A 14,814-nucleotide genomic window follows, 5' to 3' on the forward strand; every position below is an offset into this window, starting at 1 on the left:
TCAATTAACGCACCTTTCTTTTCGTTCTTTATGCATTAAAGCACAAACGTAAGTGTGGCGACCACCTGTTTCATCTCACAGCTTGACAATGAACATATCATATTGGCGCCATCCTGGCAATATTTCAAAGTGGATACGCCTTGCTAACTTACCGGCTACAATTCGTAAGTTGAAATATGTGTCGTCAAGTAAACGCTCTAGCAGTTAATAGGTAATTTTGTGTAGAGTTTCACACGTGTTTTATTTTTCGCGCAAGTAATGTACACCATGGATTTATTCAGTTAAAGCACTAGAATTAGGCTATATGGCTAATGCAGCGTACCCTAGTTGCTTTTGCAACGATAAAGCTGATTTCACTAGAATTTTCTTATCTGCCACAGACAATCTTAAAAGAAAGTCTGCGAAAACCGAAAATCACCTCCCCATATGCAGAAGCGGCCATATGTGTCACTTATTAGTCCTATATCAGTTGCATACGAGTTGAATAGGAATCCTTTAGTAGATCCTCATAAAAAGCATATGCGACCTTTGAGAATTCGTATATGTCCTGTTTCAATCAGCATGGGTTCTAGAAAAATCATATAGACTTTTTCAGTGGAACGGAGCGGTAGCTATTAAAATGAGACTTGGCGCCACTCCAGAGCAGAATCTTCATAAAGTACGGCTGCCAAATGACACCGCTAGGATGTGCGTGCGTTGCCTCCGAGATTTGGAGTTTCCGTAGAGAGAGCATACGTGAGCATACAGAGAAGCTCAAATATAGCACGTCACATCGGTTCCAGGCCTTTATAGCCACGAGTACACCGCCATGCACGTCACTGCCAATATCTGGTTGATGACACAAAAATGGTTAAATAAGACGCCGCTAAGTGCTGCTTTTATGTGCTTTGAGTTCTTCTCTTTAGATTATGGAAAATACAGCTGCACATGCATCACGAGTTTAAAAGGGTCAAGGCGCATACACTAAAATATTTTACCACTGTCAATTGAAAGAAAATTTATTGACAAATCATAAGTTTTCTTTAAACTTGTACTCTTTGTGGTCATTAGCAGACCCGCACAGGTCTACAACAGCGAGGGTATGTTCCAGGACCGTTAACCAACATGCAGCTTCCGTAACCGCTATTCCGGGGCAGCTTCTCTGCGCACCTGCATAACATAGGAAGACCAAAAAAAGGGACGTTGCCGACAACCTGCCTTTGCTTTGATACAGTTTCAATGCTGGAAATAAACAGGTGGAATGTACAGACCTTATCCCGAAAAAAGGTTACGCTAGGCAAGTACATTGTTCATATATTTTATAGCTTTTACGCTTCAAGATTGAATGACACCTATGACAACAGGCAAGGACCCCCAACGTATTCCTCAAACATTCCTGTTCAAAATACCTGATACCACATTTGTTTATTATGCGCGTACAATGTATTAGCACCATTCTATTTATTTATTTATTTATTTATTTATTTATTTATTTATTTATTTATTTATTTATTTATTTATTTATTTATTACCTACTGCCGATCAATCTGGCCCAAGCACAACGGACAATTCCACTTGGAAAAAATCTGTATTACAGAAGTAATAATAGAATCTGAGGAAATGTATCTATTCATACATTGCTTTAAAAGCTTCTATTAGGCTATTATGTACAGGTACAGAACGTATCTGACTGTAACATGAATATTATTTCTAGCACTGTCATCGGTTAGGACGCGGGTTTGGTAATGTCGCGTACGTCGTGTAGACAGTGCGGAAAGAAACTGCGTGGGATAAAATGCGATTTTACCGATAAGCGTGCTCGTAAAGTTCAAACAAAATTTTTGCGTCCTGATTCAAAGAGTTCAAAGTTAGCATTCATGAGCTTACAAGGTGAATCAGCGTACCTAAATTTTTAATAGATAGACCTGGCAGCTTTTCGCTTAATGCTTTCTAATTATTTATTGCTGTATGTTTGGTTTATGAATCCCAAACAGTAGAACAATATTCAAGCTTAGGTCATATGAATGCAAAACAGCGAATGAGGTCTACCTTAGGAATGGAATTCCTTCCTGCGGCAGAAATAATATTCCACATCCCCTGCCTAGGTTTGTGATTCGTGGCGCTGACTAACACTGCCAGGGTTAGAGTAATAATACATAAATACCCCAGAAAGCGGATGTGAAGACGGCGCCGCTGTATCTCAGATAATAAGAGCATCGCACGCGTAATGCGAAGACGTGGGTTGGTATCCCATGTGCAGCCAGTTGTTTTTTTTTTTCAACCACTCTCATTTCCATTATCATTTCTTTAATTCAATAAGTGCATGTAATTTCCCCTATGTTGTCTTTGGTGTCTTTCTTTGTTGGCTTCTTTTGATACTACTATCACATGTATCTTTAGAATAGTACAAACCACGAACGTTACTTTGGTGTGATTATGTAGAGCAAAGAAGTAATCGCTCAATCATACAACTGTTGAGTGCACAGATGGTTGCATTGTCGTGCCATACATAATGGAATCAAATCTGAATTTAGCCTGTCGCTTGGCATTCAGAGGGGTGTAGCTCGGATGCGCGTTTCTTAATCCGAACCGGAATAGACGCGTTTGAGAGCTCAGTATGCCGTAGCAGCTACAATATTTCAAACTCAGACCGGTACGCATTGCAAGTGGAACGGCTAGCAACTGTGCAAAATGTTGCAGAAATTTTACGCCTGCTTGCTTATGGCGCCCCGGCTTTCGACAGGCAGGATCCAAAAATGGCGTAGAGATAGTCGGGCAGCACGACAGAATAGCCAACCCCTCTGAACGAGCCGGAACGTGTCCATCCCCTGCTGTAGTGGAAGCGCAGGAAATTTAGCCAGCCATTTGCGAGTGCGGCGAGCCCATTTCCCACTGTGCACTCTAGGGTGCCACCAATAGGTCCTTATTTTTCATCACAGGGCCAAAAAACCTCTCGAAAAGAACTGAGCGCTCTATGAATGGGGAGCGAATACTTTGGCAAAATTAGACCGTAAACCATCAACTAGCTTCAACATTAGTCAGGAATGTAAGCTTCCCAACGCGTAAGTAAATGTAGCTTGTTTGTTTGCTGAAGTCATTTCTGTTGCTTAGTGCCAGTGCACCCTCTGCAGTACGCACAAGACGCTTGACGCACCCCGCTACGGCTTCCTCCTTGTATTAATGTTGCTCTATTTCTAGTACTACAGCGGTAAATCGTCCAGCGTGCGCTAGCGAATTGTCTCCGAAATGAGAATTAGAAGGCTATCAGTGACACAATATGCTCATTTTCAGTTTTAATGCGTAAGAATTAAATGGCTAATGAGGCGGTGAATCTGGCGTTGTCTGTGGGACCACACGATAGTACAAAAAGGCTACGAACCCTCGACCTTGGGTGGGAGTCTACTTCAAGACCTTTGGTAATAACTAAGGCAAAGGTAATTACGGTACATTTGATTAAGATAGACATAAATAATGCGCAAGTGATTAAGACAGAACTCAGGAAGGCACTCGAATCCAAGACCATTGTTGAGGTTAAACCCATGGTCTTTGAGGTTAAGACGAAGTTAATTAAGGGAAGGTAATTGGAGTTAAATAACGCAATAGAGCCCACGAACTTTGGTGTTAGTTGGGGCACAGTTACATACTTATAATAGAGTTGATGCACTCTAAAATATGAACTTCGGTGGGACTCGAACCCACAACCAATCGTGGTAGTCGAACCCACGACCTTGCATCCTACCCACGACCATGCTCCCTACGTCGCAGTACCACGTAGGGACAACCAAGTGCCCCATTCATTTTTGTTGCACTTTTAGATTAATTTATAAATTATGAAACAGGCTGGAGATGATCTTGTAACGTGATAATGCAGTATGCTAATTTTTCACGAATATTGTAGATACGTTGTGTTCTACTTTGTGCACGAGATCAAGCGCGCTGCTTTTAAAAACTGATGCGTAGAAATATTTGTAGGCTGATTTCAAATGCTATTTGGTGGCTACGACGTAGTGTAGCTTAGCTCAAGGTTGCAGGTTTGGTCGCGGCCACGGTGGCTTCATTGCCATGGGGATGAAGTGCAGTAACGCTTCAGTACTTACACCTATGCACACGGTGAAGATCGCAAACTTGAAAAACTAAGCACGGAGTCGGGCATGCCACATCACCACATGTTGATTTTAGCCATTTCACTACAGGGCCTAATAATGCGAGATAATTATATGCTTCATTGCGCGAATATCCGTCGTCGTAGTCGGGATGACAGCAAGATGGTACCAAAAATGGCCGAGGGCGCAAAGAGCAAAACAAGTCACAAAATGCTCCTGTTCCAGGGTGATTCCTGTAAGCAACGCACAATAAAGGCTTCCCAAATAAAATTTGGTAAATTTTGGTCGTAGTGGGAATCGAACCTGGCAGTCAGCGATACCAGACGAACACGCTTCCCCGACGCCATTGTTCCTGCACGGTTCTAATTGTATAAAGGTGTGCCTTGTGCTAGCGTCATTGCACACGGGACGGCGCAGCCAATCGGGAGAAGGTGGCACCATGGAATGAGTGCAGGAAATGAGTGTATAAAATAAAAATTGACTCCCGATGCCGTCCCTGAGAAACCCGATGTCCAGCGAAGCTCTCGAAAACCGCCACTACGACTGCTCTACATTCCACTATAAATGCAGTGTTTATTCCTAAACTACTTCTCCGGTACATTATTCAACGACAGGACAATTTGGACGTGCTGACTTCCCCTGTGCTGTAACTCCACGACAATACGGATATAACCAGCGGCCGCACGCCGCAGCTCGTCGTATTGTCCTACTTTGTCCCCTTTGCCGTTGCCGCTCCTTCTATTTACGTTGCTCGTCGGGAGTCACAACAATGCGTTGCCTATCAATAACGGTGCTGCAACAACAATGAAATCAGTTGCTAGGCTGGCTACTTTATCTAGAAAGGCTATTGACGTCACTCGGCCCGTCGCAAGCGGCCGTCCCCACGCCAGCTTAGCCAACAGTAATCTTCACCGGGAAACATATTTTGGGAGCGCTAGCGGCTTTGCATTGTTAGCAGGAGTGCATGATCGTCAAATATGTGATTTGCATGCCTGTTTTCCCTTGTTCTTTATTGAAACGAATGCAGTTATCTATGCTGTATGCGTGATACCGAAGAATTTCTGCACTTTTCGATTCAATCTTGAAAGGCTTTAATGGCCCGATTCAGCGGCGAGCATCGGTGGTGGCGGCGACAACGACGGTGCAACCCACAGAGCGAGCTCCACAGCGAAAGATTAAAAAGCGACCGCGTAGCGGCAGATGAAAGACCTGAACCGCGAACGGCGGAGACCAATAAGAGTGGTCCCTTGAGTGATGTACGCGCGGGAAACTGGCTTCATGCGGACCTACCCGAGCGCTCGACGCGGACTGGTATCTGGCAGAGCTGGGCGAGGATAGTTTACATTTGTATCAAGATACATATACAAGATACTACCGCAACCATTGTATCCGATACGATACTTTGCATAAGTATCTTAAGATGCTTCAATACATTCGCAAATTTCTTACTATACATCTGTATAATGTAGCAGCAAAGGCCTATAGTGTTAGGCTGCTAAGCACAAGGTCGCGGGATCGAATCCCGCGGCCACGGCGGCCGCATTTCGATGGGGGCAAAATGCGAAAACAACCGTGTACTTAGATTTAGGTGCATGTTAAAGAAGCCAGGTGGTCGAAATTTCCCGAGTCCTCCACTGCGGCGTTCCTCATAATCAAAAAGTGGTTTTGGCACGTAAAAGCCCATAATTTATTTTAATTTAATTTTAGCAGCAAACGCCTAAGCACAAAAACTGTTTGCTAGGAAATTTCTTAACTCAGACCAACCTTGCTTCATCTAATGAAAGTGTCTTCTTATCTCAAAATGATTGTCTGTCTTGCTCAAGCAGAATATTGTCATTCTGGAGCTAGTTGTCTCGGTTGCTTTAGCTGCTTAACGTCAAAGCTCTTTATACGCTGCGCTGTCAGAGGCATTTGTTTGTTGCTTTTGTAATTGATGGCAGGCGCTGCTCTACTTGCCGATCAGCTGGCGCGTCACTGCCTCATTACAAGAACGTCAGTAAGGAGCCTTTGCACGATGGCGCAAGTACCGGTGTGGAGTTTACTCTGTCCTCAAACGTATTGCAGTTTACGCTATACCGCATCAACAGCGAAGTGTACAGTAGGGACAAGGGTGGTATCAACATTTCTTTTTTTTTCGCGCGTCGTGTGCGCAGAGAGACACATAAAGCTGCAATTGCTCTGCCAGGTAACTCTGCTACACCAATAAGGACGTGCAGTCGTCATTGCCTGCCCTCGTTAGAGATCTCGGGCGGAAAGATAGAAGAATGCTTAGGCTTTGTTTTATTTTCGTGGCTTAGTGGCAGAAGTGTCAGCTTGAGAATCGAAGTTCAGCCAACGCTTAGAGTTTCGCACAGTGATATTGCGATAGCCATATCTTGTATCTTAGATACACGATGTATCGGAAGTACAGATACTGATACGCGTCTTGCCAGATGTATTATGTTACAGATACAAGTTGCCGAAATGCTATCTAAGATAATATCTAAGATGCATATATCTTCGATGATGCCCAGCACTGGCACCTGCTCTCAGCCGGACCACTCGTTTCGTACTGTTGTCTGCTCGCGTCAGATCACGCTCGGGCATTTTTCATCGCCTTGGATTGGTCTCTTTCGCGCTTGTTTCAAATGTCATGGTTTGCGCTTGTTTTGTAATCTGCTTGTGTGCGTGACGCGGATTGTGCAGTACTCTCTGGGAGACAAGCGGCAGCAGTGATTAAGCTGGAACATTCGAAGAGTCATGTATTAAGGTCGACGCGCTTGACCCGCAGGTCAGATTTTCGACGATTGCCGACTCTCCTACATGCGTTTAAAGTTCTTTGCCTCAATATATCACGAAATGAAAACGAGTATAGAGATAAGCTCAATTTTTGCACTAAGGAACATTTCAATTGTCGGCAATTTTTTTTTTTTTTTTTTTGGTTCGTGACGACGACGTCGCGAAAACTCCCGACCAACGGGACGCTGTAGCCTCGCTGAGAAAAAGTATAGATGTGCAGTTAAAAGGTGCTGGGCGGTTGTTCAAGTTCTGAACTCCTCTTGGGCAGGCCAGTACGTTGTCACGCTTAGAGCGTTTTGATTTGGCCGTACCTCTGACTCAGGCGAGAGCATGCGTGCACAAGGAACGCTCAGAAAGAAAAAAACATTTCACCAAAGCGATTACGTGCTTTTACATTCCCTTACGTAAGCAGTCTTAAGTCTTTTTGCCGAATTATATTTTTTTGTAGGGAAACGAGTTCAAATCCGTTATCAGACCCTTAGAATACTTAGATGCAGTGGAAATTTCTCAATTGACAAAAAAAATGGCGGGCTTGAAAATCTTACTCTGTTATCTCCATGGTGCCATTTATACACCACAGGAATCTGCATGGATTGGACGATGCGTTATATTGATTGTGTTCCCACGTTGTCCCGTTATATTTACATGGATCTACAGTAAAAGACAACAAAAAGCGTCATTTCATCTTTTTTTTAATATCACAGTACATATGCGCCCTAGCATGCATCCTTTAACAAAATAAATTTTGAACGTCACGTCCAATTCATTTCTCGAGCTAAATATGTTAACGGACGTGAATTTTTCAGTAATATAGAGCTCAACTCGAGCGGAGCTTGCAACAGCGATAACTTAAATGTTGCACAGCAGACATTGAACTCAGTTATTTACGCGTCGTAAGTTATTATGAGCAGTGTAGTCGCCTTCATCCTCTTGCGCCCGTTCCACCACTAGGAGCACACACACCTGATGACGCACTGCTAAGATGGCGCTTGATACCTCCATCATTCGACGCACGTCTGAAAAAGCGCATCATTGGCTTGGAAGCATTTTGCTGACTCACCTGTTATGTTTTCTTGTCCCATCACCAATGGGTTTTATGTGAAATTTCTTTTTCATAAACACTACTTAAGCCATAGTTTTTCCAGCAATCGCGGTGGCTGTGGCGGAGCTGTTGTTTCTGGTACAACGAGCGTGATGTGTAACCTTAACAAAGGTAAACATGATATAATAACCGGAAACAACTCCTAAGTAGTTTTATAGAGAATTTTGCTAAGCCTCATGAGCCGTAAGCGGTGTTGGAAAAATGTTGCCTTCAGGACCAGCAGCCGTGATCGTTGTGCGCTAACGGCCACGTTTTTATGGCAAACGGATATGTTCGCGGCCACCGTCGTTGACCACATAACGGGACACGCGCATTCGTTAGCGAAGGCAACCTCAAGCATTTCGTGCGCATAAACAGTGTACTAACTCTTGCCAGTACCGCAGTCAGTCCCGACGCCAGTGTTCCCGCCGATTACACAAAGTAACAGAACGACTCCAAGGGCAAACAATGGCTCCACTTACTACCACATACTCACGTTTTTCTGAAAGTAATCATTCACAATGCTTACACCATTTCTTTCCTTACAAGAGCTGTCATATAATAAGAAGCTGAATAACGTATGTCATTAATACGTAATGTATGTGAAAGACGTGCTCAAGGAGTGATTTGGACTGAGACAACGACGTTATCCCTGAACTCTGAGTTCTTACCTGTTCAAAAGGCAACTCAATATTTTATAGAACACCTTAAGCCCTTCTCCTTTTCTGAGCTATGCTACATGAGTATTCTAGCGATTAAGGCTAATTATGCCTCAATAATGATTCGCTTGTGTATTAGGCAAAACGTGTTGAAGGGTGACAGCATGTAGGAACTACACAGCACGAAAAATGAAAGGCGGCACACGCCCAAGCACTTTCTTTCTTTAGAGACCACAATTATGCGTGCATTGCACTGACGTTTACGAAAATGAAAGCATCTACAGGCCAACCCACGCTTATGGAACTAGGACGCTCTTCAAGCACAGCCATCGAGCCAGATGCGCTGATGTTAGACGCCTAGCTTATAGTGCCTACTTAGGAACTACGCATAAAGTGTAGGGCACCTGCAATATTGATGCGCACCGTTTCTCTTTGAGCTGATCTTTCTGTGTGCAAATTTCGCCATATACTCTGAATATATTATGCAATCTGTCAAAAAAGGTTCTCATATTTCTTGTGCGTAGTGATGAAGCGTCGTTCATAAAGTAGGGCCCAGTGCTTTTTGTGAGTAATAATTTTTTTTACCAAAGCAAAACTAAAGCTATTGCAGATGCACAATTAGGATTCCATTTCCCAAGTTTCAAAACCTAAATACGGCCGCACCAACCAAAATCAACGCCATCATCAGGGCAGTGCGTACGCCTGCCATAGGGCTATCAAAATATACGAGCACCGACAGAGTAGACACTCTTGGTATTTGCCACTCACACAAAGAACACGACATGAGCGTGATTGTGGCACAAAGACGTCTGAGTTCCAAAGAACAAGGAAGGGTCCTGCTGCAAAGGGTGCGATAACACTCTGAGAACGTGGTACGACGGGGAAGAAATAGTTTTGTTACCCAGACACCCGCAAGAGAAAATTCTAGTTTCACCATTCCCAAAGAGCATTAGCACAGACCACCACCAAAGCAGAAGAGAAACGCAACGAAAAGCTTGGCAAAAGAAATTTGGAAGAAATCCAGACATGCTACACGGCTGCGTGTACAGTGGCAACTGACGAATTCGAGATAGTCGTCCTAAAACAGTACACAGCAATCGCGGATTCCTATAGGAACCCTTCCACCTACACGGGGGAGGTCACAGCCATAGCGCTGGCCCTTATAAATGCATATACTAAAAAACAACCTGCAATGGTGATGCTGGACTCACAGGTAACATGCCGTTCGTACATGAAGGTTACCGTCCCACACAATATCCAGGGAATGTTAGACACCACCCTAGAATAGTACCATGCTACAAAGTGGTGCCCGGCACATTCTGGAATCGAGAGAGAGATAGCACTTTATTTACACCCGTCAGAGAGTATGGGTGATCGGGTGAGACGCAGCTCTCCCTATCACCGTCTACCTCCCCCCTAGACGTCGGCCGGAATCAGTTGGCTTCCGGCGGCGGCCTGGGCTTGACGGATGGCCTGTTTTTGGGCTTGCTCTTCCTGGCTATGGAACGAGGATTCCCATGACTCTCTGTTTCCATGTAGGCCGTTTAGTGCTGGGCAAGCCCAAAGCATGTGATTTAGCGTTGCTGTGCCTTCACAGTTTTTACATTTTGGAGAGTGCACCTCAGGATGCCATTTGTGCAGAATATACGGGTTTGGGAAGGTACCTGTCTGCAGTTTGCGCCATATTACCTCTTCCTGCTTTGTGAGAGATCTATGGGGGGGAGGCAGAGTTCTCCTCCCCATTCTGTAGTGTTCTAGAATTTCTCTGTATGTGGTTAACTCTCGCTTTTTGGACAGGAAGTAATCCGCCTGCGCTGGGGCCCGGTGTGTGAGTCCTCGGGCGACCTCATTGGCGATCTCGTTCCCTGTGAGTCCACTATGAGCGGGTGCCCATATTATCCTAATTAGGTCGTTAGGTACGTTCTCCTTGCCTGCTTGCAGGATTTTGCCGGCCTCTTTGGAAACCTTACCTTTGTCATAGGCTTTGATTGCAGTTTTAGAATCGGTGATGACTATTCTAGTTGATGGGTGTGTGATTGCCAGGGCAATCGCCGCCATCTCTGCCTCATCTGGTGAAGAGTGTCGTACGCTACAGCTAGAGACTAGCGCGCCTTTGTCGCTCACTACTACTGCAGCATAATGCCCCTCTGGGTATTCTGCCGCATCGGTGTACACTACCCCTTGTGTTTGGAGGAGGGAGCCTTGGAGTCTTTGGACCCTGCTTCTCCTGCGTTCCTTGTTGTGTATGGGGTGCATGTTTCTTGGGATAGGGGTTATTCTTAACTTGTTAGCAATTTCTTTGGGGATGACGGTTATCCTATCACGTGATTCTGGGTTTTGATAGCCCAGGTTTCTGAGGATGGATCGGCCCGTTTTGCTGCCAGTTAGTCTGATATATTGTGCCGTGAGTTTCGCCTCGCACATTTCCTCTAGGGTGTTCGACACTCCTAGGTTCAGAATCATCTCGGTTGATGTGCATGCTGGTAAACCTAGTGCTGTTTTGACACCTTTCCTGATGAGAATGTCTACCTTGTCTCTCTCTGCTTTAGTTGTTTTTAAGTACGGGATAGCGTAGGTGATTCTGCTAATGATGAAAGAATGAACGAGCCGAAGTAGGTTTGCCTCTTTCATCCCCGCGTTTTTGTTTGCTATCCTCCTGAGAAGCCTGCATGTTTGGTTGGTCGTGGCGGCTAGTCGGTTAATTGTTTCGGTGTTTTTCCCATTTTGTTGTATCCACATACCCAGTATCCTGATCTTGTCCACCCTTGGTACCGGGGTGTTGTTGACCAGGAGCTGGATATTGACCTGCTGCTTGCCCATGATGAGCATCTCCGATTTTTCCGGCGAGCATTTTAGCCCTATGGGTCTCAGATAGCATTCCGTTTCCCATATTGCCCTTTGTAGGGTGCCTTCTATTTGGCCATCGCTCCCCCCTCTGTCGACCCAAAGGGTGAGGTCGTCAGCATAGAGTGTGTGGCAGAGGCCTTCTATCTTTCTGAGTCGTGCTGGCAGCCCGATCATTGCAATATTGAACAAGGTAGGGGAGAGCACTGATCCCTGCGGTGTTCCCTTGTTGCCTAGCTTAATGTTTTTTCTTATTGTGCCCCCGATTTCTATGTTCACCGTTCGGTCCGTGAGGAAGCTTTTGATATAGTTGTATAGCTTGCTTCCAACATTTAGGTGACTGAGGTGTGACAGGATCGCTCTGTGTTTGACGTTGTCAAATGCTTTGCTGACGTCCAGTCCGACTATGACTCTCGAGTCGCTAGTCTTCCGTTCCAATACTTGTTCTTTGAGTTGTAGCATGACGTCAGTTGTGGACAGTTGTTGTCTGAAACCAATCATGCTGTCTGGGTAGAGTTCCTTACTTTCCAAGTAATCGTTGAGCCTAGTCTGTATGACGTGTTCCATGAGCTTGGCTACACAGGAGGTTAACGAGATTGGCCTAAGGTTCTCAAGTTTGAGTTCCTTTCCTGATTTGGGGATGAGGACTAGATTTGCTGTCTTCCACTCCCCGGGTATCTCCCCCCGTTCCCAACACTTTTGAAAGAATGCTGTCAGTTGCTGGAGGGAGTGGTCATCGAGGTTTCGAAGCATCTTATTGGTGACCCCATCTGGGCCAGCCGCGGTTTTTCCGCTGAGCCTGTTTAAGGCAGCTTGGACCTCTCTTAAGGTGATTGGTTGGTCCAGCTCTTCGTTGTTTTCGCCACTGTAGTCGGGCAATGTTTCGGTGTTTGTTTCTCCTATGTACCTGTCTTTGATCTGGTTTATCATATCCTCCTCCGACCCCTGGAAATTGTGGGTTAGGCGTTGCATTTGTCTCCTGGTCTCAGCTTTGGTGTTGTCTGGGTCTAAGAGGTGTCTCAATAGTTTCCAGGTGGTGACGGAGCTTAATTGACCGTCTAGTCTATCGCAGATGTCGTTCCAGTGTTGTCTATTTAGGGTTTGGGCATGGCTCTCAATTTCCTTGTTGAGAGCTGCTATTCTTCTTCTCAGGTTACGGTTGCCCCTTTTTTGGGCTAGCTCGGTTTCTGCTTCGTTTTTTTTCCGCCACAGCTGTCTCATGTGGCTATCAACCCAGTTTTGTTCCTCATCTAATTCTACTTCCTCCTCAGCCTCTTTGCACGCCCGCTTAATGCCATTGGTCCATTCAACTATGTCGGTGATCGCCCCACAATCCGCTCCATTGGTTCGGAAGGACTGCCAGTTGATAGATTTTAGGATTTTTCTCTCCCGTTTGATGTTTACTCCGTTTTGGACAACGATCTCTATGATTCTGTGGTCACTGCCCAGGTTCTCTCTCGTGTTGTGCCAAGTAGCCTCAACGTCCGCTCCGACCATGGCCAGGTCGGGGGAGGTGTCGAATGACACGCTGTTCCCCTGCCTTGTCGGTGCGAGTGGATCGTTGAGGAGTGTTAAATTGCATTTCATCATAGCGTCCCATAATTCCCTTCCCTTTATCTGGGAGTAGTGGTAGCCCCATGCTTGGTGGGGAGCATTAAAATCCCCTACGATTACGAGACGCTGCTTACCCCGTGCTAATGCTTGCGCTTTGGCAAAGAGCTCCCCGAAGCCACAGCCTTTCCTTAGCTTAGGAGAGCTGTAGACGTTTATGACTAGCAGGCTGCGTTCTTTCCGCCTCTGCGGTAGAATCTCCGTTAACACATAGTCAATCTGCGTGCATCCTACCTCATGCTGTATGACGGTGATATTTCTCTTCACCAGGGTAGCAGTCTGAGTGTTTGGCGACTGGCCTGGGTATGTTTTGTATCCGCTGAGTTTAGCGTTTTTCCCACACTCTTGCAGCGCGATGATGTCGGGACCATCGCATCCCGCAAGGTAGGCTTGGAGAACGTTTCTTTTTTTTATAAAGCCCCTACAGTTCCATTGCCATATTGTGTTTGCCCTAGTGTTGAGTCTGGCCATGGTTCAACCGCAGAAAGAGTTGGTTTTGCTGTTCTGCTAGTTGATCAAGGCGAGTTCCCATTGGGATGACTAGTTGGCTGAGCTGGGCTGAGAGTTGGTCTATCCTCTCCGCGTTACGCTGGGTAGCTATGGCCGCCTGCTGTACTACCTCTTTGAGTTGCTGCATGTCTACCTCAAGTTTTTCTGCCCTGCCCTCTGCGATTTCAAGGCCCGAAGCGGTATTTTTAACTCGCTTTTTCTTTGGTGGTGCAGATACCTCTTGCTCTGATTCGGACGACGTATCGGCCATGGCATCCTGACGCGCTGCCGGTTGTCTAATGAGTTGAGCCTTGAGCTCAGTGTTCTCCCTTTGCAACTCGATAACGTGATTACGGAGCTCCTGCATCTGAGCCACTGTTTGCTCCTGGTAAAGTTTCCATTGTTCCTGTTGCTGTTTCATCATTTCGTGTTGTTGTTGCATTTGCTCTTTGAGCTCCCTCACTATGTCAGAGTCATGGGAATTCCCCGCTTCCCAGCCTACCTTTTTGATGGTTGTTGTCCCTTGCTTCTTTGGCGGGGTGGGGGTGGCCTGCTGTGGTAGCCTCGGAAAGGATGCTGACCGGCGGCGCTCCTTGCTCGTGGCCCGCGTCTCGCTAGCGTCCCGCCGGCTGCGATGCTCTGGTAGTTTCTTCTCCGCCTCCTCCTGTTGCTGCAGCTTCTCCCATTGTCGTTTCTTAACGATGTATGGCGTTCTGAAGATCCCCTTGCAGATTCTGGCGCCAGTGGGGTGCGGTTGGCCGCACAGCTTGCAGGTGGGGTTGCAGTCGTGTCCCTCGCTTGGGTTGGGAATCGAGGAAATGTGAATAGAGCGAGCTTCTCGAAAAATAAGCATCTGAGCACCGGAAGGTTCTTTGTAGGAAGCCCCGATTCAGTCGTACAAAATCCTATAAAAACAAAGAAACGAGAGACAAAATTCAGCGGCATACAGCCACAAGTTACGGGGGAACAGGCCATGGACTGGCACCGCATGAAGACAAACGCATATCCACACCTCCAATTGCTTAGTAAGATACACCCTGCACTCTATCAGGATACCTGGCCTTAGTGCGAGGAGCGGACCACTCTTTCCCACGTAACATGGACGTGTTACGTGGGAAAGAGTGGTATCTCAAGAGGTAGGCATCTTATTCTAGTGGTGGAATAAGGGCCCTTGGACTGCAGACAGTTGGTTTTTTGGATCGATCACATCCGATTTTGGGTGCCAAGATATACTTCCACCAACCACCATGAATCAATAACAATATTTGGA

General features: G+C 45.9%; 1 protein-coding gene across 1 annotated transcript; it reads right to left on the reverse strand.

The window, feature by feature from the left end:
* Window positions 1–1,122: 1,122 nt before the first annotated feature.
* On the reverse strand, window positions 1,123–13,034 carry LOC140212977 (uncharacterized). Its single transcript, XM_072284102.1, has 2 exons — window positions 11,724–13,034; window positions 1,123–1,149 (listed from the first exon to the last, which is right to left on the reverse strand). The coding sequence occupies exons 1-2, from the start codon at window positions 13,032–13,034 to the stop codon at window positions 1,123–1,125; spliced, it is 1,338 nt and encodes a 445-aa protein (XP_072140203.1).
* Between the last annotated feature and the right edge of the window lie 1,780 nt (window positions 13,035–14,814).

The sequence above is a fragment of the Dermacentor andersoni genome, chromosome 8 (assembly GCF_023375885.2).
Source record: "Dermacentor andersoni chromosome 8, qqDerAnde1_hic_scaffold, whole genome shotgun sequence".
NCBI classification, from domain to species: domain Eukaryota; kingdom Metazoa; phylum Arthropoda; class Arachnida; order Ixodida; family Ixodidae; genus Dermacentor; species Dermacentor andersoni.

Coding starts and splice junctions, on each gene's coding strand:
- LOC140212977 (XM_072284102.1), bottom strand. CDS start 13,034: ATGATGAAATGCAATTTAACACTCCTCAACGATCCACTCGCACCGACA. Junction 1,150..11,723: donor GCTTCCTCACGGACCGAACG/GTGAACATAGAA, acceptor TATGTTATGCAG/GTGCGCAGAGAAGCTGCCCC.